Source organism: Thamnophis elegans, chromosome 10, assembly GCF_009769535.1.
Source record: "Thamnophis elegans isolate rThaEle1 chromosome 10, rThaEle1.pri, whole genome shotgun sequence".
Lineage (NCBI taxonomy): Eukaryota > Metazoa > Chordata > Lepidosauria > Squamata > Colubridae > Thamnophis > Thamnophis elegans.
This window is the reverse complement of record NC_045550.1, coordinates 54862288-54886796: the sequence shown is the minus strand read 5'-3', so window position 1 is coordinate 54886796 and position 24509 is coordinate 54862288. Positions and strand designations below refer to the sequence as shown.

The window sequence follows — 24509 nt, the reverse complement described above, 5'->3', positions numbered from 1 at the left end:
AGCATATTAATTTATTGGAGCGCATATAGGGGAAGATTGCCGTCTGTTCTTTTTAATTCAATAATAACAATTTTTCATTGGGACAACATCTGCAATTTTTGGCACTGTACTTAGTTCAGGATTCAGTCTCTATTGTCCATACAGGAGCCCCTTTGAGTTATTATTTAATGAACCACTGGGTGAACAAATTGGCTTTTTCAAGCCGCTTAATGAAATCTTGCTGCATAGTAACAGGTGCCTATTCTTTAGTTCCAGTGTTGAGGCGTCTGATGCAGAGGGCAAAGCCATTGCAATGGCAGGATGCCCCCGAAAACATTTTCAGTAAAATTGCACTGAATGCTCAGTTCTGAATTATTACAGCATTAAAAGAAAATAGCATAGCTATTGTGATTCATGAAGGGAAAATACTTTTTTTTTAACTTACACCAGCTAGGCAAAAATATTCCAGGACCCTTGTCAGAAAAGAACCCACAAAGAGAAAAGTTACCAATGAGGCCAGGCAATTCTGTAGCTCAAGTCATTCTCGAGATGGTGAACGAAGTCCACTAAATGTTACTGATGTCAACTTGCATTTAACATTTGAAGGGCTAAAGGGAATGGCTGCTTTCCTCAGCTCTGAAAGTATCAAGATCATTAGTTCTGTAATTTGACTTGTGCCATGAGTTGTGCTCAGAGGCTTTGTACACCTAGCAATCATTCATGGGCAAAAATATGAGCAAGTGTGACATGCCTCGAAGGGTAGCACATCGAAGAAGGTCACTTGCTCTCTGTCATGCCAGAAGGACACAGAATAATGGACAGAAGTCTTTTTGTTTATTCATTTACTAGCTGATAACCCAGCGTTAATGTACTGTTAATGCTGGAAGTGGGGAACGACAGAGTTGGAAGGGATCTTGGAGGTCTTCTAGTCCAACCCCCTGCTTAGGCAGGAAACCCTATGCCATTTCAGACAAATGCATATCCAAACTCATCTTAAAAACTTCCAGTGTTGGAGCACCCACAACTTCTGGAGGCAAGTTGTTCCACTGATTAATTGTTCTGTCAGGAAATTTCTCCTTAGTTCTAGGTTGCTCCTCTCCTTCATTAGCTCCATCTATTGCTTCTTGTCCTGCCCTCGGGTGCTTTGGAGAATAGCTTGACTCCCTCCTCTTTGTGGAAGCCCCAGAGATATTGGGACACTGCTATCATCCCTAGTCCTTTTCATTTCCTATGCATGCATGGACTCGTGCCATATAACTGGATGTAAAAGCCTTGTGGTCTCCATAAATATTGTAGATGCTTAGCTTACTGTGGGTGAGAATGGAGGTTCAGTAGACGGGAGGTGGATGTCTTGAAAAACTTTCAGAACTGTGCAAGGAAGAGACATTGCAAACCGTTTGATGGGACAGAAGCTGTCTCTTCACTTTTTTCATTACAAATACTGCCTGTTGTGGCTTTTGCTCCTGCGGTGATGTTTCATATTTCACCTCTTGAAGCCTTGTGGAGAGGGAAGAAATAAATAAAAGTTTTAGGAAGGAAAAGTAATAGAAGGCCCTCCAGTTCGTGTCTGACACACGAGATTTATTGGGATGGGTGGCGGTGAAAGGAAACGTTTGTTAAGTGGAAACAAAGGATTTGTATTAGCAGCAAAAAGTCCCATGACTCATTATCTATAAAAATGATTATATGTGATCAGGGATTTTACAGTATTTTGCATCAGGTCACCATTGAAACCTATCCTGAATAATTTAAAGCTTCCATTAAACGATTTCTCATATTTTGATTTCAAAACGTCAGAAAGTGTTTCTTATTTGCCTTCTTCCGTGTCTAATTTTGTTCTTCCGCTCTTCCTAGTTATTCAAGTTTATAGCATTAAGCAATTTATATCTGGCATCATTTGAGTTACTCAAAACAACTATGAACAGACAGGAATGTGGATATCTAGATTGGTAAGCCGTAAAGAGCTCTCACTATTATTACTTTGAAGAGGGGGCTAGTTAATTGTAATGAGTTTACTTTGATGAGGAATGCTTCTTCCAATATCTTTTTCCTCTCCCTTTATACCCCTTTGAAAGATGCAATAAGAAGGTTCTTTCCTTCCATTTCTTTTAGGGTAGAAGAAAGGATTCGAATCTGCATTTTATCAAAGTGTGTGCAAGAATGGATTACTGTATATATAGAACAAAAAAATAAAATAAATGACTCCGTGCATCTTATGAATGAGTGGAATTAAAGGGTGCGAGAAGAGTTGTTATCTTTCATATGGTGGAGGGCAATCATAACTCTGGGGCAGGGGTGGGTTCCGGCTACCGCTACTGCCGGTTTGCTCAGGGGGGCACACACGCTTGATATGCACTTTGTGCGCATGCACACTAATAAAGAAATGCTTCTGCGCATACGTAGAAATAAAAAACAAGATGGCGGCGCCAATGGGACTGCCGAGAGAACCAGTTTGGGACCATGGCAGGCCAAGTTATTACCTATTTGGCCGAATCGGTCCGAACCTGTAGGAACCCACCTCTGCTGTGGGGCAATGATGTTCCATAAAGAAGGGGTGTTGTGGCCCTCCAGTGGCCAGCACAGTTGGCAGCAGATTCAGATAGTGAAGAGGTTGGGGAGGAACATGGGAAAGTCCTGGACTCTGGGGAAGGCTCTGATGAGGGCTCTGTGAGAAACACTACCTTAGACCATTCTTTTCTTCCAGTGGTATATAACAGTGATGAATTGCAGGATCGTGGAGATCAGTCCTATTTTTAACTAGATTTATATTGTTTAATTATGGTTTGTTGATCAAATCTGGATTCAGATATAACACCGAATTATTAATCACTTATGAACCAAAATGATGCATATTACACTACAGAAAAAACACTCTCCAAATTGCGAACATTGGCATCTAATGTGACGTGGAACTCAGTTTTCTGTGATTTATTCCATAATAAACCTTGGATATCATAATCTGTGAACAAACCAGAATAGAATAACAGAGTTGGAAGGGACCCTGGAGGTCTTCTAGTCCAACCCACTGCCTAGGCAGGAAAAGCCAGGCCTAAGCTGGACTTTGACAAGAGTAATTTGATTTCCTAACCAAGTATGAAGCTGCTCCGTGTATATGTCATACGCTTTTTGTTGGATATAATGGTTCCCCTCACACATATGTGCTAGTCGTTCTCGACTCTAGGGGGCGGTGCTCATTCCGTTTCAAAGCCAAAGAACCTGCGCTGTCCGAAGACATCTCCGTGGTCATGTCGCTGGTATGACTAAACGCCGAAGGCACACGGAATGCTGTTACCTTCCCACCAAAGGTGGTTCCTATTTTTCTACTTGCATTTTTACATGCTTTAGAACTGTTAGATTGGCTGAGACAAGTAATGAGAGCTCACACCATTACAGGCGCTAGGGATTCGAACCTCTGAAGTGCTAACCTTTCTGATCGACAAGCTCAGTGTCTTAGCCACTGAGCCATCACGTCCCTTTTGTTGAATATGGCAGTGAATAAAGTGCTCACTCGGTTAGATCCAAGCAGCCTTACTGCAATAATTTGCAGATACCTGTCTGGAGGAGACCTGGACGATGTTATGGATTTTTGCTTAAATGGCTATTAGCAGATGCAGAAGATGGTACAGTCCATTACTCAAGTCCGTACAAGGCGTGCATAAATTGTGACTTCTGAAAAACGGATGGATGACATCTAAAATGGCCAGGTGTTTTAGTACAGGTTGGAGGAAAATGGACCTTTTTGGAACTCCATGTCTCTGAAATGCATTGTTTTGCAAATGTCTGTCTCAGAGATTTGCTATATGTATGGAAATCTCTTCTGTTTTTCCCCAACGCTAGTTCTCCTTGTTAGCTGTCTGGGTCAACAAAACTGGCTCATTTTGCACTTACAGCTGTAAATTGGAGTCCATGCAGAATGACTCCTAGCAACAGCCTCCTGTTGTGAGTCCATATTTTGCTATTAAAGCTGTTAGAAATCCTGAATTCTATTTGCATTTGAGCCAATCCTTTATTCAACCTCATTTTTTGAATATGTAGTTGATTGCAAAAAAAGAGGGGGTACTTGAATGTTTTTTCTCATGTTTTTAGTTATTTTTCCTTTTTGTCTTTTGTTGTTCTTATAGTGATATTTTCAGTTCAGCCTCCACTTTACTGTAAAATTTCTTTTATATATGTTTATGTGTTCCTTTCCCTTTTCTTTGTTTTCACTTTTTGTGGTTGTTACCTACTTAATTAAACAGTGCAATTATCAAGAATGCAGTTGCTTACGGCCAACAATTTCCCTGGATTTTGCTTTTAATGATGGACATACTTAAACACATTTATTGGCTGCAGTGGTCTTTTAAAAAGCAAGTTTTATACATTTTGCTGCATGCAGCTGAATAATCTGCTGCTTGACAAACAATAGTTGCTTTGTTATTTTTATTCTTTACCTTGTACTTACTTTCTCTCTCATTCAGTGTCTGAAAATAGGAACTCACTGCGATGATGGGGGAAAAAAAACCTTCTAGAGGTTTTTTAGAAATATTTTACTTCCGTTTCCATTTTCTCTGATGTACTTTAGTCTTCCTGGACCAGGTAGAAATATCCTTCAAATGGGCACTCATAAGATCTTTATGCCAAAGTGTTTTGGCCATTCCCATCTTGAGAAATCTTCTTTGCCCTCTAAACTGGTGTGAAAGGGCGCATTTAAGACATTGGTTTGGGTATTAACTTTATCTCTGTGCTAGTGGCTGGCCTTGTCTTCTATACATTATCAAGGCAATCATTCTTTTTCTTACAATTACCTAGGCCAGTGTTGGCTAATCTTTTAGTTGTTGCATGCTGAAAATGCCTCCTGCACTAACTTGGAAGCCAAAATAGGGTGTGAGGGGAGCCATGCTCCCTATGCCCCATTTTGGCCCTGGAAAGCCTCCTGCACCAACCTGGTGAGCATCCCTGCATCCCATCTCTCATGCATGCATGCAGGCATCCCCTGCATGCCAGGGGTGGGTTGCGGCTGGTTTTAATACCAGTTTGCAATCCGTGTGCAACGCGTTTGCGTGCTTGCGTCACTCGTGCATGTGCACTGTTCAATATAAATTGTTCTTTGTGCATGCACAGAACAGTTTACAGTGAACTGCGCATGCGCAGTCACGAAAAACAAAATGGTGGCGGCCCAGCAGAGGCGAGGGAACGGGTTGGGGGCATGGCAGGCCTGGGTCGCTGCCGGTTCTGTGACCCAGGCCTGAATTCCACTACTGGTTCGGTAGCAACCCACCTCTGCCGCATGGGCCCTGCCCCTCATGTATGTGCAACAGTGACCTAAAGACCAGGTGGGCGGTGGAAGGCATATGCGCATGCATGTTGGAGCTGGGCTGGGGAAACCGTTCGCCATCACAGACCTAGTCAACCTGACCAATTTGAGATGAACAGAGCCAAAATGGATCCCCCACCCAACAGACTTTGTTGATTTTTGAACTTTACATTGCAATTTTGTTTGGAAAAGAGATTTGGATTCGGCTGTGAATTTGATCGACTGATGTTGTGTGTTTGGGTGAATATTTTGCTTAAATTTTGTGAGAGTCAGTGGCAATCAGGGTATGGGAGCACGTCCCACTTACAAGCCATCCAAAACTTCACATGTACCTTATTGGGAAAGAGAATTCAAGTATTCTAAAACCATTGAAAATGGTTCTTTGTTTTTTTAAAGCGGTCTCCATTTCAGAATGCAACCAAAATAAATCAGAAACCCCATGTGTGAATAGTGCTCTTAGGAAGCATTGTTTGGATTCGGTTAAAATGTCTGGTTTGGGCTCTCTTTAATTTTCTCGTGTTTTCTTTTTCTCAGGATCCTGCAGGCATCTTTGAACTGGTTGAACTGGTTGGCAATGGGACTTACGGACAAGTGTATAAGGTAAGATTTATGTAACTTCTGTGTACACGGGTGTATATGCAAAACATTCCTTTGCTTACCCTTCTTTTACTGTTTTGGGATTCTGAATTATTGATTTGAAGTTCTTCCCGTTTTCTTAAAGCTTTCGCAAAACCTCCCGCAACGGTATAAAATGGTGAAAGGGAACATGACAATGTCTTGTTAATTTAGCAAATTATGTATAAGGGAAAATAGTGATATATAAATATAAATGGTTTGATAAAAAAAATTTTTCTTTCACATGGGGATTATATAAAGGTATACTGTTACCAAATAGATAATCAAGAATGTAAGGGAACTATGATTTATTGGAAAAAAAAATAATACTAATTGTAATTGAACATATACTGTACAATGAAAGTGAGGTATTTAGTTATACTAGATGAAAAATCTGTGATGGTAAATGTTATTCGAGAATATGGATGTTAAAACACCTGTAACCAAACGACATGCTGTATGTGATGATGCTTTTTAAAAAAAAATTGTTGTCTGTATGTGTTGTCTGTGTAATAAAAATAAAAAAAATTATAAAAAAAAATAGCAAATAAGCAGACTTCAAGAAGTTGGGGGAGGGGAAGATTCCTAAATTGATGCGATACACTACGGCTGTTCTTGATAGTTTAATTTGCTGGATCCCAACAGAGGCAGCCCATATGTTACTGAAAAGGGTGAAAGATAAAGCAATAGGACAATCTTCACTAACATAAAGATCACCTTCTGGGTTGAGAAACTCTCACAGCTTTCCAGCTGGTCTGAGCAAACCTGTAGTATGACTTATCCCTGTTTAGTCCTTTCACCTTTGCTTTATTTTATTGTCATTGTACACATATACACAGTATGCACCTACAACAAATTCACATAACACCCAGAGTCCAGGCCCAACACATGTAACAATCCCCAAACACCCCCCCAGCCACCAAATTATATATATATATATATATATATATATATATATGTATGTATGTATGTATGTATGTATGTATGTATGTATATGTATATGTATATGTATATGTACCTGTACCTGTACCTGTACCTGTACCTGTACCTGTACCTGTACCTGTACCTGTACGTATCTGTATCTGTATCTGTATCTATATCTATATCTATATCTATATCTATATCTATATCTATATCTATATCTATATCTATATCTATATCTATATATCTATATATCTATATATCTATATCTATATCTATATCTATATCTATATCTATATCTATATCTATATCTATATCTATATCTATATCTATATCTATATCTATATCTATATATATATATATATATATATATATATATATATATATATATATATATATAATATAGTGTCACAACCCCTGGTAAGCCCCAATTATGGGAGGAAGCTAACTTATTTATCAGCACAAATAAAACACACACATATATATATATATATATATATATATATATATATATAGATATAGATATAGATATAGATATAGAGATAGAGATAGAGATAGAGATAGAGATAGAGATAGAGATAGAGATAGAGATATAGATATAGATATAGATATAGATATAGATATAGATATAGATATAGATATAGATATATATATAGATATATATATATATATATATATATATATATATATATATATATATATATATATATATATATATATATATATCCCACCCCTAAATCACCAAGCATCCACACAACAGACCAAGTAGTGCTGTCCAATAGCTCACTGATGGTGGGCCTTTAGTTTATTGTTCAGTGCAATTATAGCTCTGGGATAAAAGCTATTCAGAAAACGTGTGGTCTTAGTTTTAATTGTTCTGTATCTTCTGCCAGAAGGCAACAGTCTAAAAAGATAGTAAGCAGGATGGGAAGAGTCTCTGAGAATGTTATGCAACTTCCTCAAACAGCGAGGTGCGAAGATGTCATCCAGAGCTGGTAACTGGAGCCCGGTGATATCTCTGTAGAGCTTTTTTGTCTGCTGCAGAGCTGCTCCCATACCATGCAAGAATGCCATATGTCGGGACACTCTCAATGGTGCTGCGGTAGTAGGGCAGAAGTAGATGCTGAGATAGATTTATCTTCCCTTATCAGAAGACAAAGTTGACTCTTCTACAATATGAGGAAGGCAGATCCTCAGGACTATCAGCTTGATAGTGTGAAGGTGTTAGCGTAGCTTTGTCAAACTGGTAGGCTGGGTTTTAGAATATCCATCTCCATGGCCAGCAGGCTTGGGGATAATGAGTTTGTAATCCAGTACTGCTGGAGGGTATTGCGTGGCAGAAGCCAGGGTTAACAGTGACTCTACGTGCAATCTGGTAATTTCAGTTGATAAGATGCTGAGATTGTATTTCACGGTCACCGTCAATTTAATTATGCGTGCAGTTGCAACAGGGAGGATATTTTGACTTGATTCAAATGACAGCCTTTGTGAAACTATTAAAGGTTGGTGATTTTTTTTAACTTGTTAATTGCTTGTTTGTTTTTATGATTACAAGAAGTGCTGTTTTTATGATAGGCCATAAGCATCATCTCTTGGGCTTTGCTGTCCTTTATAATTTCTTGAAAAAATCTTCCTTTTCACACATTGATATCCTTATGTCTCTTGGGCTATAACCATATGGACCTGGTGACCAGTAGTCATCTGTAGGTGGTCCTTGCTTAACGACTCTCACTGGGATTGTCAATTCCATCAATAAGCAATGGGATTGTAAAGTGTAATATCACATCATTATGCCAATGTAACAACCGCAGTTCAAATTCGAGTTGAATCGTACACCCTTGTTAGGTACCATGGGTGACTTCCTGCTTCTCCATTGACTTTGCTTGTTGGATGCCAACACAAATGTTGATCATGTGACCATAGGATGCTGCAACCATCCTAATTGCAAGATGGTTGGCAAATGCCCAAATCATGCTTACATGACTACAAGGATGCTGCAACATCCATACTATAAGGATCAGTTTTAAGTCTCCTTGTTCAGCACCATTCAAGTGGTCACTGAAAAACTTGTTAAACAAAGGCTACCTGTACAGGTAGTCCTTGACTTGCACCCATTTGTTTGGTGACTATTTGAAGTTACAACGTTGAGAAAAAGGTTATTTGGACTTTGGTGACTTTGGACTAGTTTTCACATGTAAGACTGTTGTAGCATCTCCATGGTTACATAATCAACGTTTGGGTGTTTGGCAATTGGCATGTATTTATGACAGTAGCATGTCATAATTTGTAACCTTCCCATCAGGCAAAATCAATGGGGGAAGCCAGATTTTCATAATAGTCATGTGATTCTTAACAACTTTGACCAAAAAGATCATAAAATGGGGGTGCAACTCACTTAACAAATATCTTGCTTAGCAACAGAAGTTTTTAGCTCAATAGTCATTGTAAGTCAAGAACTATCTGCACTGTCTTTGGAGGGAACTAGCTTAAGGAAGGACTGGAGAATAAGGATTTGTAAGCAGGAATTCTGAGTACCCTATTATTTTATTTATCCTTGGGAGATAGGGTATAGCAATAGCAATAGCAGTTAGACTTATATACCGCTTCATAGGGCTTTCAGCCCTCTCTAAGCGGTTTACAGAGTCAACATATCGCCCCCAACAATCTGGGTCCTCATTTTACCCACCTCGGAAGGATGGAAGGCTGAGTCAACCTTGAGCTGGTGAGATTTGAACAGCCGAACTGCAGAACTGCAGTCAGCTGAAGTAGCCTGCAGTGCTGCATTTAACCACTGCGCCACCTTGGCTCATAAAGATAGGAAAAGGTACATTTGAGTGTTTACATTGAGTTAAATTATTCTTGTATGTGGTTTTGAAAATGGTAACTCTCTCACAGGTGAAGGATTGGCAAATTTGGAAATAGTACAACTGAACCTGCCATGTTTTTTTGTACTCCTAATTTAATATGCATAAACTTTCTTCTCTCTTTCCTGCTCCTCAAATCTAAGGGAAAGGGAAAAAATAGAATTAGCAATAGGAATGAAATATCTATTCTGAAATCTGCTTTCTCTATTATTGTACTGCTGTGTGCGCATCTCTTCAATAAGCATGTTCAAAATTTGCCAGTGAACCAAGACTGGAACAAAAAATTCTAGATGTTTTTGGAAGTGTGAATTTCCAAAATAACATCAAACCTTCGCTAAAATTATGATCTGCCAAAATTTAAAAGTGAATGGCACAGGAAATATTTGTTCTGGAAAGCTCCACACACACTTACAATGCTGAATTTTGAAACGATTTGCTGAGTGATGTCTAAACGTTTCTTTCTGTTGGTGACATAACTATGATGCTGACCTAGTTTTAAGTATCTGGTTAGTACTGATAACTACTGATGGAAAATGTGACAGCATCCTTTTTGAAAGCTTAATGTTTCAAGCAAAAAGCACAATAAAAATGTTTACTAATATTTATATGATGGTCTTTGTATATTTATTTATTTTCCATTTTACTTCTTGCAGAAGCTTCAACCTATCTTAAGTACACTTGAAAAAAAATCATTTTAAATATTAGAAGCAGTGCATGTATCATTAACAAAAACGTTAAAGGGGTTATCAAGAAAGAAATGGGAAAGAAAGAAATATTGGTATATTCACAGGTAATCTGTGTTTAGGCTTCAATAACCCAGATTAATTGATGTTCAGGCAAAATTTATATATGCTAGAGTAATAGCAATAGCAATAGCAGTTAGACTTATATACTGCTTCATAGGGCTTTCAGCCCTCTCTAAGCGGTTTACAGAGTCAGCATATCGCCTCCAACAAAAATCCGGGTCCTCATTTTACCCACCTCGGAAGGATAGAAGGCTGAGTCAACCCTGAGCCAGTGAGATTTGAACAGCTGAACTGCAGAACTGCAGTCAGTTGAAGTAGCCTGCAGTGCTGCATTTAACCACTGCGCCACCTTGGCTCTATATTAAGGTAATATTAAGGCCTAGCAGCCTATTTGGATATATTGAGTTAAACTCAGGGGTAGGCTGCCGGGGGTTTGCATGCGTTCGGGCAGTCCTCCAGCTAGGATTCTGCCTGGTTCAGCGAACCCCCAAATGCCACACCTGGCTGGCTTTGCCCATCCCTCCCGGCCCCTCCCACCCCTCCCAGAAACAGGCCCATTCATCATGCAAAGTAAATGAAGGGCCCGCCCGGAGGCTCGGGGAGGGCGAAAATCAGACATACCGGAAGTTCCGGAATTTTTTGTATTTTTTTTTTGTATTTTGTATTTTGTATTTGTATTTATTGCACATTTATAGGCCGCCCTTTTCCCTGAGGGGACTCAGGGCGGCTTACAATCAAAGGGGAAAGGGAGTGTAGGACAAATACAAAAAGAGGTGTGAACAAAGGTAAATTAAACAGTAAAACACAACATTCACTCAACATTCGGGAGGGGCGAAAGTAGACTTATCCCCAGGCCTGACGGGCTAGCCAGTTCTTGAGGGCTGTGCGGAAGGCCTGGACGGTGGTGAGGGTACGAATCTCCACGGGGAGATTGTTCCATAGCGTCGGAGCCGCAACAGAGAAGGCTCTCCTCCGAGTAGTCGCCAGTCGGCACTGACTGGCGGATGGAATACGGAGGAGGCCAACTCTATGCGATCTGATGGGACGCAGGGAGGTAATTGGCAGAAGGCGGTCTCTCAAATAGTCTGAAGTCTGGAAACAGGCTGTTTCCGACCTCGGGAGGGTCGCTGGAGCCCAGGGGAAGCAGTTTTTGCCCTCCCGGAGGCTCAAAGAGATTTTGCCCTCCTGGAGACAGCAGAAACACACACACACACACACACACAAACACACACACACACACTGCTGTGATGCAGGAGGCTGACTAGGACATGCCCACCATGTCCATGTCCACCCGGCAGCGAACCCGTTGCTGGAACTTTTGAAGTTTTGGTTAAACTCAGTAGTATTTTTCAGAGTTCTTTTCTGTTTTTAATGCTGTCAGGAGACATTTTGAATTCCTTTCGTTTATTTGGTTCTTTATTTATTAAATTGATACAGCTGCTTATCTCACTACCGTGACTTATTAGGTTTATAAGGTTACAAATTCCCAAAGCAGTACAGAAACAACTAAAAAAAAAATCCACAGAAATCATTGTTATCATTAAAGAATAAAATTGTTTAAATCCATTAAAACATAATTTACTGGAAAGCACCGTTCATTTTCCTAGTCATATAAACATTTAGTGGGCTTTTGGATTTTGTAAAATTCTAAAAAAGGGATTTAAAAAAACAAACAGGGTTTAAATGGGGAAACTACATTCACTTAACCATGTTACTAATTTAACAACTGCAGTGATTCAGTTAGCAACTGTGTTAAGAAAGGTTGTAATTGGGGCAAAAACTCACTTAACAGTTGCGTTGCTTAGCCATGGAAATTTTGGGCTCAATTATGGTCATAAGTCAAGAAATACCTGTAGAAAATGTAAAATTAACCATGCTCAGAAGGGAGTATAGGAAACCCAAAGATGGTTTACCATTAATGCAAGGAAGATGTAAGAAGACAGGATGTCAGATATAAATTTCAGGAGAATGTAAGTTCTGAGAATCAGCATTAGAGACCATCAGCTGTTTGCCATGGTACTATTAATGCATTACAATAAAAAATTAGTCCATGCTCTTTTATATTACGTATAGCCAAGTCATTTCTGCAAAGGGAAGCCTGATCTTGTTCCTGGTGTCTGTGTCATCTTCAGCAATGGATATGTAATGTAACATTTTGCCAGTGTTCAATATCTGAAAAGGGAGATTGCCTCTGATAGAGTCACATGGTGATATCCCAACACTTCCTTTTTGCTATTTAAAGATTATGGATTCCCCTATTGCTAAAATAATAACCATTGCTTATGAAGTAGGACAACTAGGTCCTACTCAATGTCAACAAATTTAAGATGTGCGGACTTCATCTTACCAGAAGTAAGTTGAGAAACATTGAAACATTGAATTATGCCAAGGATTGGCTACCTGAAAACTAGTATCTGTGATTAAGGAAAGAACCTGAAATGCTACATTAGTTTTCAGATGACTAATCCTTGACATACAGATAGTCCTTGATTTACAACAGTTCATTTAGTGACCGTTTAAAGTTACAACGGCACTGAAAAAAGTGACTTATGACTGTTTTCAAAAGTGACTTATGACTGTCTTCTGACCATTACGACATCCCCATGGTCACGTGATCAAAATTCAGATGCTTAGCAGCCTGCTCCTATTCGTGACGGTTTGCAGTGTCCCCAGAATCATCTGTTCCACTCTTATGCCCTTCTGACAAGCAAAGTCAATGTGGAAGCCAGATACACAAAACAACTACGTTGCTAACTTAACACTACAGTGATTCACTTAACATCTGTGGCAAGGAAGGTTGTAAACAATGGTAGGATTCTCATTTTTTTACTACCGGTTCTGTGGGCATGGGGTGGCTTGGTGGGCGTGGCAGGGGAAGGATACTGTAAAATCTCCACTCCATCCCCACTCCTGGGGGAAAGATAGTGTAAAATCTCCATTCCCTCCCGATCAGCTGGGACTCGGGAGGCAGAGAATAGATGGGGATAGGGCCAGTGGTGGGTTCCTCTCCCCATCGCTACCGGTACGCTGCGCACGGGGCCAGGTGTCCTGGCCATGCATGTGCACTGCGCACGCATGTGCACTCCACCATCCCTGTGACACCCAGCTTCTTGTCGGAGGTCATGCAGGTGGTGGACACTATGCATGCGTGTACAATTGGCCGGTTGTTTTAAAAACAGGTATGGATTGCGGGTGGGCAGATGGGCCAAATGAGCCACTGTACCGGTACAGTGGCAGCTGCTCCCGACTACTACCGGCACAACTGTACCGGGCCGTACCGGCTGGAATCCACCCCCAGGTGGGAGTAATCAGAGGTGGTATTTACCGGTTCTCCAAACTACTCAAAATTGCCGCTACCAGTTCTCCAGAACTGGTCAGAACCTGCTGAATACCACCTCTGTTCATAAAATGGGGCAAAACTCATTTAACACATGTCTCACTTAGCAACAGAAATTTGGGGCTCCATCGTGGTCCTATATCAAGGAATACCTGTAGTTGAAGCTGTGCTAAGCCATGAGTTGGTCCGTCAGGGCTCAACTCAATGCATTCGGTTATTCTGGCTCAATAACTAGTCGTTCATAAATAGTAACAGCATCTCCTACTCTGCAGTATGTTTGACCCAGGTGTATTTTCTTGGCTCCCTATAATGCAGCTTAATTTGAATATGTTTTTATTTGAATGGGAGCACATTGTGGGTGGTGTATCTCTTTCATGTGAATCTGCCTGGTTTTATAAATTGACAATAACGAACAGGCTGTGGTGATACTCTTTAAGTTCTTGTCATGTTAATTTTCTAGCTTAAATTCATGCTGCGTTGAGGGTAAAACACAAGGCTGGATTTGTCCATTGTTCACTGCAAAAGACTTTTCACTTGCAGCGGATGTTTGCATTCATATGCATGCGTAGAGACCCACCAAACCACTGTGCCTTCTTTGAAAAATTCTGGCGTGAGTGAACCAGATCTGACCCCCTTCTTTGTATGTGTGCTGCTAAGGAATGCTTTTAGGGTACAAAATGTATTAATTGTAGCTAGATCTGCCATAGCTAGTAATTTCTGCTTTTCTTCGTGGCAAGTGGGAGGAATTATTTCTCTTTAAAGATGGTTAGCTCAGGGTGTGTGCATCTGTGTTCTTTGTTTCCTCTTCCTCTGTTTAAAAAAAAAAAAAGCCTTCTCATCTCAAGGCTTATCGGATAGCGGGGCTGTCTCCTAAGGAAGGCCTAAGCGGTTCCTCAAAGCTTCTCTTTCTATTTTTATTGCTGTTTTGCAATGAAAGGAGACTGTGGTTGGTTTTGAAATCTCTCGCTGTTTGTCTACCACCTGCTTGGATCTAATCTTTATCCCCTTTTATTCTAATCAATGCCATTATTTTGTACACCTATTGAGCGTTCAGTAGGCATTTTTTGGAGAAAGGGGAGCAGGAAAGCGAGTGTCGTGCAGAGAAGTTCAGCGTTCCCCCCCCCCTCCTACTCTCTGATTCAATTTGATGAAAGAGGGAATTTTCTTTTAAAATGTTTGGGGAGGAAAGGATGTTGAGTGAAATTTTCATGCAAGGAGTGAAAAAATAGCCTGAAGAGTTATGTGTGTCTGTCTGTCTGTCTGTCTGTCTCTCTCTCTCTCTCTCTCTGTATCTCTCTCTGTCTCTGTGTATCTGTCTCTGTCTGTCTGTCTGTCTCTCTGTCTCTGTCTGTCTCTCTGTCTCTCAGTCTCTCTCCCTCATACACACACACACTCCTCTACTACCTTATGTTTCATTGTACAGTCACATCTGTAATGGTTAACTATATTCTTGGCTTCCTACTTCCATTAAACCTCAATTATCATGTGAGAAAATGTGACGCGCTCACACGCGCACGCACACACACACACACACACACCCTTATGTTTCATTGTACAGTCACATCTTGTAATGGTTAACAGTATTCTTAGCTTTCTACTTCCATTAAACCTCATCATGTGAGAAAACGCAAATAATATCAAATATTTGAACTAGATACTGAGTGGTGAGAAAACCATACAGAGGAAAGAATGCATTAGGATAAGAGTGGTAGTAGAAGAAAATATATGTAGCTCAGGATGAACTGTGGAGTTCTGTGGAGCTACGTTGTTAGATACAATCTAGAAGTAAGGAGAAATTTTCTGACAATGACAACAATTAATCGATGGAATAACTTGCTTCCTGGAATTATGGATGCTCCACCACTTTCAAAAATATACTGGACAACAACTTGACCGAGATAGTTATAAGGTCTCTTGCTTGAATAGGAGGTTGGACTAGAGGACCTCTGAAGTCCCTTCCAGCCCTATAAGCCGAGGTGGCGCAGTGGTTAGGGTACAGTACAGCAGGCCACTGCAGCTGACTGTTATCTGCAGTTCAGCGGTTCTAATCTCACCGGCTCAGGGTTGACTCAGCCTTCCATCCTTCTGAGGTGGGTAAAATGAGGACCCAGACTGTGGGGGCGATATGCTGACTCTGTAAACCGCTTAGAGCGGGCTGAAAGCCCTATGAAGCGGTATATAAGTCTAACTGCTATTGCTATTCTGTGTTCTGTGTTGGTTTGCAGATGTTTCGTTACCTGACTAAACATTGTCATCAGTGCTTGTGAGTTTGGGGTTTGCTCCCTGTTTATATTACAACAGTTCATTTAGTGACCGTTCAAAGTTACAACGGCACTGGAAAAAGTGACTTATGACCATTTTTCACACTTATGACCATTGTAGCATCCCCGTGGTCTTGTGATCAAAATGAAGATGCTTGGCAACTGATAGCTGCAGTGTCCCGAGGTCATGTGATCACTGTTTGAGATCTTCTGACTAGCAAAATCAATGGGGAAGCCAGGTTCACTTCACCACCAAGTTACTAACTTGATAACCGTAGTGATCCACTGAACAACCGTGGCAAGAAGGTCACAATAAGATGTGACAAAACGTATGACACTTATTTTGTCATAAGATGTGACAAAACTCATTATGTCTCATTTAACGACATACATTTTGGGCTGTGGTCATAAGTCAAGGACTACCTGTGTACGGATCCTAACCCTCTTTCTGTAGGCCTTTGGTTTCTTCAGGATTGCTCTGTTGAAATTTGAAGGTGACCCATCAAATTACAGGGGCACCGTTTTCAGTTGAAAACAATTTAGGCCCTAATAAGCTCAAGGCACTTTCTTTATGAACCTTCCCAATATTTCCCTCCCTCTCTCTCTCTATCTCTCTCTCTCTCCCCTCTTCCTTCCTCTCTCTCTCTCTCCCTCCCCTCCTCCTTCCTCTCTCTCTCTCTCCCTCCCTCTCTCCCCTCCTCCTTCCCTCCTCCTTCTCCTTCCTCTTTCTCCCTCCCTCTCCCTCACCCCCTCTCTCTTCTTCTCTCTCTCTCTCACACACACTGTGGTTGGGGAAATCCAGCCCTCCTTCTTCAGAGACTTACCACACAATGACCTTTAGCAGGTGCAAACAAAAAACACAACAAATAAAGTTTGTTTCAGCTGTGGTAGTTTTTAACAGAATAACAGAGTTGGAAGGGACCTTATAGATCATCTAGTCCACCCCCCCCCAAAGCAGGAGACCCTATACCATTCCTAACAGTCTCTTGTTGAAAGCCTCCAGTGATGAAGCTCCCCCAAGTTCTGAAGACAGGTTGATTGTTCTCACTGTCAGAAAATTTCTGCTTATTTCCCGGTTGAATCCCTTCCTTGATCAGTTTCTATCCATTATTCCTTTTCTCGTGCTATTAACCAATGTGTAATTCAGTATTTTGTTTTATTTTACAAAAAGTATTCCCAGCACGGTGAGGTCTAGAAACCTGCTCGCTACTAAATTTAAAACAACTCAGCAGATAGGGAAGAGAATGTTTTTAAAGCTTGAATTTACATCCGTACCTTATGCATGGTGGTCCTGCTAGATAAAGCATTAATTAGCTTCTGTTTGACATCAATCAACAGATTGTAGGAGTGGCAGAAAAATAGCAAAGGTTAAGAAACTGCTGCCTCTTGGGGTGTCCATCCAAAGTTACAACGGCATTGAAAAAAGTGACTTGTGACAATTTTTCCCAGTTACCATCTTTGAAGCATCCTCGTGATCATGTGATCAAAATTTAGGAATGTGGCAACTGGTTCACACTTGCGACCGTTACTGTGTCCCAAGGTCATGGGACCACCTTTTGCAACCTTCTGAAAAGCAAAATCAATGGGAAAGCCAGATGCACTTAACAACCAGGTTACTAACTTATCAATTGCAGTGATTCATTTAACAACTGTGGCAAGAAAGGTTGTAAAATGGGCCAAAACCCACTTAACAAATGTCTCACTTAACAACAGAAATTATGGGCTCAATTGTGGTCTACCTGTACAGATATTTAAAGTATTGGTAAACTTCTTTCATGAAGTTTTGCATTTTATGAATATATGCTCTCACCCGAAATCATATAGTTCTGTAATTAACTTAATTGCAGTTTTTGAAACCCCACTTCATCCCGTCACACAAAACCAGAGCTGCATCTTTTAATCTTGTGTTTGTTTGTGTGATTTCTTGCAGTTTTGAAGATCCCTAGGTTTTAATTAATTTTCACTCCTCTCCCTTAATCCCTCTTACAATTTATATATTGATCTCCCTATATTTCTAGCCCTTTATTTTTTTTCTTGATGTATTTGATTAAAGAAATTGAATTTTGCAAATACTTCTGTATAACGTTTTATGCCAGCTTATGCAAAATTCACTGAAGTTTGAATATTCCCCACTAACCATTGATTGAAAAAAATCTGGGACTTTCACAGAATTGATTGAAAGATGGACAGCAATATACATGTTTTGGAAGGAGGGAGGGAGGGAAAGAGAGAAACAGAGAGAGGGGGGGAAGAAGGAGAGAGATAATGAGAATGAATTAAGGACATATTAAAAAAGGGAAGGACATTACATGCCACTCACAAATTCAGATGATAATTGCTTGTATGAATCAATGAATCATCAGTACTAATATTAACCAGATTGCTTCAGTACTAAACAAGCCTAATTAGATTGCATCAATACTCCATGTCTCAAATACCATATACTTCATTCATAATACCGACATTTAGTGCAAACAAATCAAGCAGTCCACCGGCACTTATGAATCCATTTTTATATTGGGCTATTTTTATACAGCGTGCAGAAAGTTTTGCTTATTAAGAAGTCCTTGTGCACTTCAGAAGGTGGCTCTGAAAGGGGGGAATAGTCCCATGCAAATTGTCAAAACTGCATTAGTGAGACCCAAGGGAGGCCAAGACAAAAGACGGTGCTAATTGTTTGAACCCTTTTGCTGCCTTCATTACCTATCTGGAAGAAGGCTAGTGAATAGTTTAATTAATCATAGGCTCTGCAGTTGAGTGGCATAAGTAGGTACAGCAAATAAAAAATAAGCAGGGAAGGGCTGCTGGGGGTTCTCAGGGATTGGGGAGACTCTCTAGCTAAGATTCTGTGCAGTTTGGAGAACCCCCAAATCTCACTCCTGGCTGGCCCCTCCCACCCAGTGGTGGGATTCAGCCAGTTCGCACCTGTTCGCGAGAACCGGTTGGTAACTTTCTAAGCAGTTCAGAGAACCGATTGTTGGAAGAAATCTCCTTTTATTTTTTCCCACTTTACAGGGCTATTCCTGTAAGGAAGGCAGGAAGGAAACATTCTGGTGTTGTTTCTAGCCTAATCTTTATAGCCCTGCTTACAGAAACTGCCTCTCCGGTTAATCCTTATTACCATTGTAACAACTAAGGTGAAGTGCCATCAACCTGAGTGACATTGATTTGGCCATGCCCACATGATCACCTGACCACGGAGCCCCCGCCTACCCAGCTGGTCATTAGGGCAGAGAACTGGTTGGTAAATTATTTGAATCCCACCATTGCTCCCACTCCTCCCCTCCCAGGAGTCCCCACACAGCCCTTTTGGAAGTTCGGGTCTCCAGAGCCTGGAGAGGCCGTTTTTGCCCTCCCGGAGGCTCCAGTAAAGCCTCTGGAGGGAAAAATCACCCCTCCCTGCCATGGTGCAGGAGGCTGACTCGGTCACATCCACCATGGCCACGCCCATCCAGCAACTGGGCAGAGAACGCCTTGTAAAAATTTTTGAAGGCCACCCCTGCAAATAAGTATTTCCTGGGGAAGTGTTGCTGAAACGACTTCAAGTTCTGCATGAACTCTCATGTTCCCCAAAATGTACCGTTTTGATCTCTCAGTGTATGCTTTGTGTGTGGGGTATACATTTTGTTCTTGATCTATAGCTCATGTCACTTAGATCCCCCCCCCCCAATTATGAAATAGAGAGGAAATGAGGAGGCTGAATAAAGATTTCAGCATCTGCAAAAACCCTTGTTCAAAACAGATTTTCCCCACCTTTTTTTAACGGGATCAAAGAAACATTATAAGGTTAAATATTTCGGTGGAAAAGAGAGGAGAGCAACAGAGGATGAAAACAGCCTTATTTTCCCAGTGGCTTTTTTCACCCTGTTCTTAAAATAGCACAGTCTCCATAGTAGTGGAATAATATGGCAGGACAAGGATAAACAGTGATATTTGCATCGTTTTCTGGCTATTTCATTGCAAAGATGCTGGGTAGCAAGATAGTTTTTAGTTTTTTAAAAAGTCAAAACAGTATGAGGAGTAACTGATAAATGAGCTTTTCATATTTGTAGTTCAGGGTTGAAATGAGGGGTCCTTGGTGCTCTCTGAGATTGATCGTTTTCTTGCAGATGTTTTATCAAACTAGGTAACATCATCAGTGCTACTAATGAATGGGGTTTGCTTTCATTTTATAATACTCCTTGCTATGCCATATTGGTTTTGGCTGTTGTTATCTTGTCTGAGTTGATAGTTCTGTGATGGGGTACTGTTTGCTTCCTGGCTATTGATCTAATGTTAATCCTGGTGTAAATCACTACTCATCTGGGTGTTGATTGCTGGAATCTTTGTCTTTTGTTTCCTTTTTGGCTTTTTGATGTCTCTTTTGAGTGGTATGTAAATGCTTGTCTCTTTGTGCTTATTGAAGGCCAATTTGTCTGAGTGCCAAGAATTTGGCTTGGTCCAGGAAACTATGGTTAAGTCCAGGATGGATTTGATTTAAATCGTGATTTAAATCTCTAGTAAAAAGACTCGATTTAAATCATAATTTTTAAAGAGCAACTGTCATCTCTGTCCCACAGTGGGTCTCCTCCTCTGACTCACTTTAATGGGACTGGTGATGGGACAGTGACACCACAAGGGGAATGACATCGCAGGCAGCAGGTGAGTGGATGCCCACTAACAGGTTCTGTCATGATGGATCTGAAATAACAGGTGCTCTTTAATATTATATTTATAAGCTGCTTAGAAGGTTTCACTTTCATTTTTATTGCTTGCCCTTGGTCCTCACACTTAGAGCCTGGTGGTACAGATGCATTTCTCTTCAAACAATCATACAGCTTGTAGTGTACATAGATTTGCAAAACAAGGGGATAAAGGAATATTTTTTTATGATTTATCTCATGGTTATTGTGAAATTGTGTGAATGCATCAATGCAGTGCATGTTATCTCAGTTTGCAGAGCTTGAGTTCCTTGAATGATTTTACCAAAAATGTAGATATTGCAGAATATACAGCCTCATGCAACATTTCATGCTGAATAAACTAAATCATTAATGTATCTTACATGGAAAACTATCTTTAGATAGATGTTTACTCCAAAAGCATTTTATTAAAATAAATTTGGGGAAAAAACCTGATTTAAATTTAAAAAATGATTTTTTTAATATTTTTTTTTAATCATTGATTTTTATCCATTCTGGTTAAGTCACACATGGACAGACTTAACCATAGTTTCAATTGGGAAACTGTGAGAATCCTAGATCGTGAAGTCCAAAAACGCTGGAAAATTCCTGGAAGCCTATCGTTTCAGTAGTTGACAAATCAAGCCAGATATATTTTTGGAAACACATTAAACAAAACCCTTCCAGGAGGCCAATGAAATATGATTGTCTTAGTGATAGATGATGAAGATGGGCTGTCTTTGGATTGGCCTATCTCTTTAATGTGTTATCCAGGCCTTCAGTTGCAGTATTTCTTAACCTCAGCAAGTTTAAGATGAGTGGACTTCAGCTCCCAGAATTCCCCAGGCAGCATGTATAGTATGTGATGTGACAATTGTGACTCTGCTATGATGTTGGTTACTTATCAAACCATTGTTTTCATAGAGTTTTTTCCCCCCAAAGGCAATGGGGATGTTCTAATAGGGTTGTCATTCAGCCTATTGAAAAAGCGGACAGCAAATGTAATATGAAGCCCATGAAGATGATGCATTTATGATATTTTCTATAATCTAATATCATTGCTACTTTTACAAGACCAACTGTGACCTAAAGGAATTACTATCCCTCTTGCAAAAGGTCATTAAATGTATATCTCATTTCCTCAGGGCTTGAATTGGTATAACCTTTGGATTGCAGCCCACCACAGAGCCAAACAAATACAGCTACAAATATATTTACGAACATCCCACTCCTTAACTGTGCAAGTTAAATTATGGTGCCCTGACATTTAACGACCTGTTGCGCTCACAACACTATTAGCTTGACATTTGAACCCAGATTATAGGTTTAGATCCTAAAACTGAATCCATGATTTGTTTTACATCTAATTTCTCCGCAAAATCTTCACGTAGAGCCAGAAAACTTGTAAAACAAGCTTCTTGTACTTTCTTTTGCTACAGCTTACCCTATTTTTGAACTCCAAAGGGCATGGTGTGTGTCTGTGTATGTATGTATATTAAGTTAAGATTGGAGGGGTGGTAGTAATGATGGAATAAAAGCCTTTCTCCAACCTTTCTGTTGTTTGGATCATATCTTTGTGTTCTCGTCCTCCCTGACCAATTACTTAAATAATTAAATAAAATGAAAACAAATCCAAAGAAGTGTTGTTTGGCCACAGGGAGCTAAGTACCACAAAGGTAGCAGAAATCCAGTAATATGGAAGACAGCTGGGGGATTATGGTTGTTTTCCATGTCATTCGTTCTTGCCCACAAAGATAAATACTGCATTATACTGTAATTAGTGTTACAGATTATAAGGTGATGTTGTGATGGAAACATGCTTATGGCCTGAAATGCTCCTCTTTTCCCTGCTTGCAAATAAACCTGTTTTTGAAAGCATATTTTCTGGGATAGTTTGCCCTCATGGTGTGATAGATATTGAAAAGGCTGAGCTTGCTTGTTAGGAGGAAGGAAAGAATAATAAGAATAATAATTCAACCCAGAAATGTTGAGCTCTTAGGCAGCCAAATCTTCCCTGGGAGAACTCTTCAAATGGATGTTTCAAGATGGGGAGATCTTGTTACCGGAGCAACTGGTACATCTTGTGCTGCTTGGTTTATGCAGAAGATACAGCTGAACTCTGGAAAGATTAAAGGGGGGGGGGAGAGAGAGAGAGAGAGAGAAGAAAGACACAAAACGTAGAAGTCAACCCACACACTCCTCCGCATCAAGATGTCATGATAACACTTGTGTTTGGGGAACAGTTTGAGTCAAAGGTGGATCACCCTTCTCTTCTCTGATGCAGGATGAGTTCTTGATGAAATGATAGGGGGGTTAATATTATTTCTTTTCTTTTTAAACTACTTTTAGTTCCCCCCCCTCCCCTTTTCTGTTTTGAATACTTTGAGTTGGATATGACCCTACCAATTTTCACAATCCAGTTGCCAACCTAGGTATTCTTGCTAGACCCTAAAGTGAGCTAACTCATTCATGAAAGGTCAGTCCTCTTGAAAACTGCACCGCACCTTGAGCCGAGGTGGCGCAGTGGTTAGGGTGCAGTACTGCAGGCCACTTCAGCTGACTGTTATCTGCAGTTCAGCGGTTCTAATCTCACCGGCTCAAGGTTGACTCAGCCTTCCATTCTTCCGAAGTGGGTGAAATGAGGACCCAGACTGTGGGGGCGATATGCTGACTCTGTAAACCGCTTAGAGAGGGCTGAAAGCCCTATGAAGCGGTATATAAGTCTAACTGCTATTGCTATTGCTATTGCTAAAATGCTTTGTACTGTACTTCATTCTGCTTCTTTGCAACTGTGCTGATGGAACTCCATGGACTGCTTAGTAGTAGTCCATGGTTTTCCAACCTTGGCAACTTTAAACTGCATGGACTTCAACTCCCAGAATTCCCCAGCCAGCATGTAATAATAGAACAGAACCAACAACCTTCTAGGTATCTTGTAGAATAACAGAATAGGACTTTGGAGGTCTTCTAGTCCAACTCCCTGCTCAAGCAGAAACCCTAGGACAGTGATGGCTAACATTTTGGTCGTTGCATGACAAAAGCGGGTGCGTCCGCGTGTGTGCGCCCGCACCCATAATGCAATGCGTGTGCAACCTCCTTGCATGTGCCCTGCCCTCTTACATGCGTGTGTGACCCACGCACACACACACATGCACATGACTCCCCCGCCTCCCCCCGCACATGCGCCCTGCCCCCCCACGTTTATTTTTGGCTTTCACGTTGGTGCAGGAGGCTTTCCAGGCTCAAAACAGGCTGTACACATCCCCCCCACCCTGTTTTGGGCCTGGAAGGTCTCCTGCACCAACCTGCAAGCCAAAATGGGGCACGGGGATGATGCGCGAGGCCCCAAAATGCAATGTGGGAGCCTCTCCATGCATGCACCCTGCCCCCCATGCACACATGTGCAGGTTCCATGCATGTGCAGCAGAGACCCAAAGACTAGCTGGCCAGCAGGAGGCGCATGCACAGTGGATCTGGACTGGAGCGACGGCTGGTGTGCCCACAGAGAGGGCTCGGTGTGCCCCCTATCACTTCTAGGAACTTGTATTTTCATAATTACTAATGTGTGAGGCCTTTAACAAAGAACTGATCAACTTCATATTTAAAATACGTACAGCGAGTGGAGCATAAATTTGTCTCTATTGCTGGCAAAATGTTAAAAGATATTATCAATCTTATGGGTTTAGTAAGCAGCTTTGTTCTTGCCAAACAGCAGAAAGTTGAAACTGACTCCCAAATACGTATGTAAATGCCTTAATTTGCTCTGTGAAGGATGCTACAAATTTTCCAACAACTTTTTGGTTGGTCATGAATTTTATTTTGACTGATTTCT

General features: G+C 40.8%; 1 protein-coding gene across 1 annotated transcript in view; it reads left to right on the top strand.

Annotated features, from left to right (window-relative positions):
• The window catches only part of TNIK (TRAF2 and NCK interacting kinase), a 350683-nt gene that overhangs the window by 59205 nt on the left and 266969 nt on the right, over positions 1-24509 (top strand). The window contains exon 2 of the mRNA XM_032225673.1: positions 5807-5872. Coding sequence (XP_032081564.1) covers positions 5807-5872 — 66 coding nt within the window. The remainder of the gene's footprint in view (positions 1-5806; positions 5873-24509) is intronic.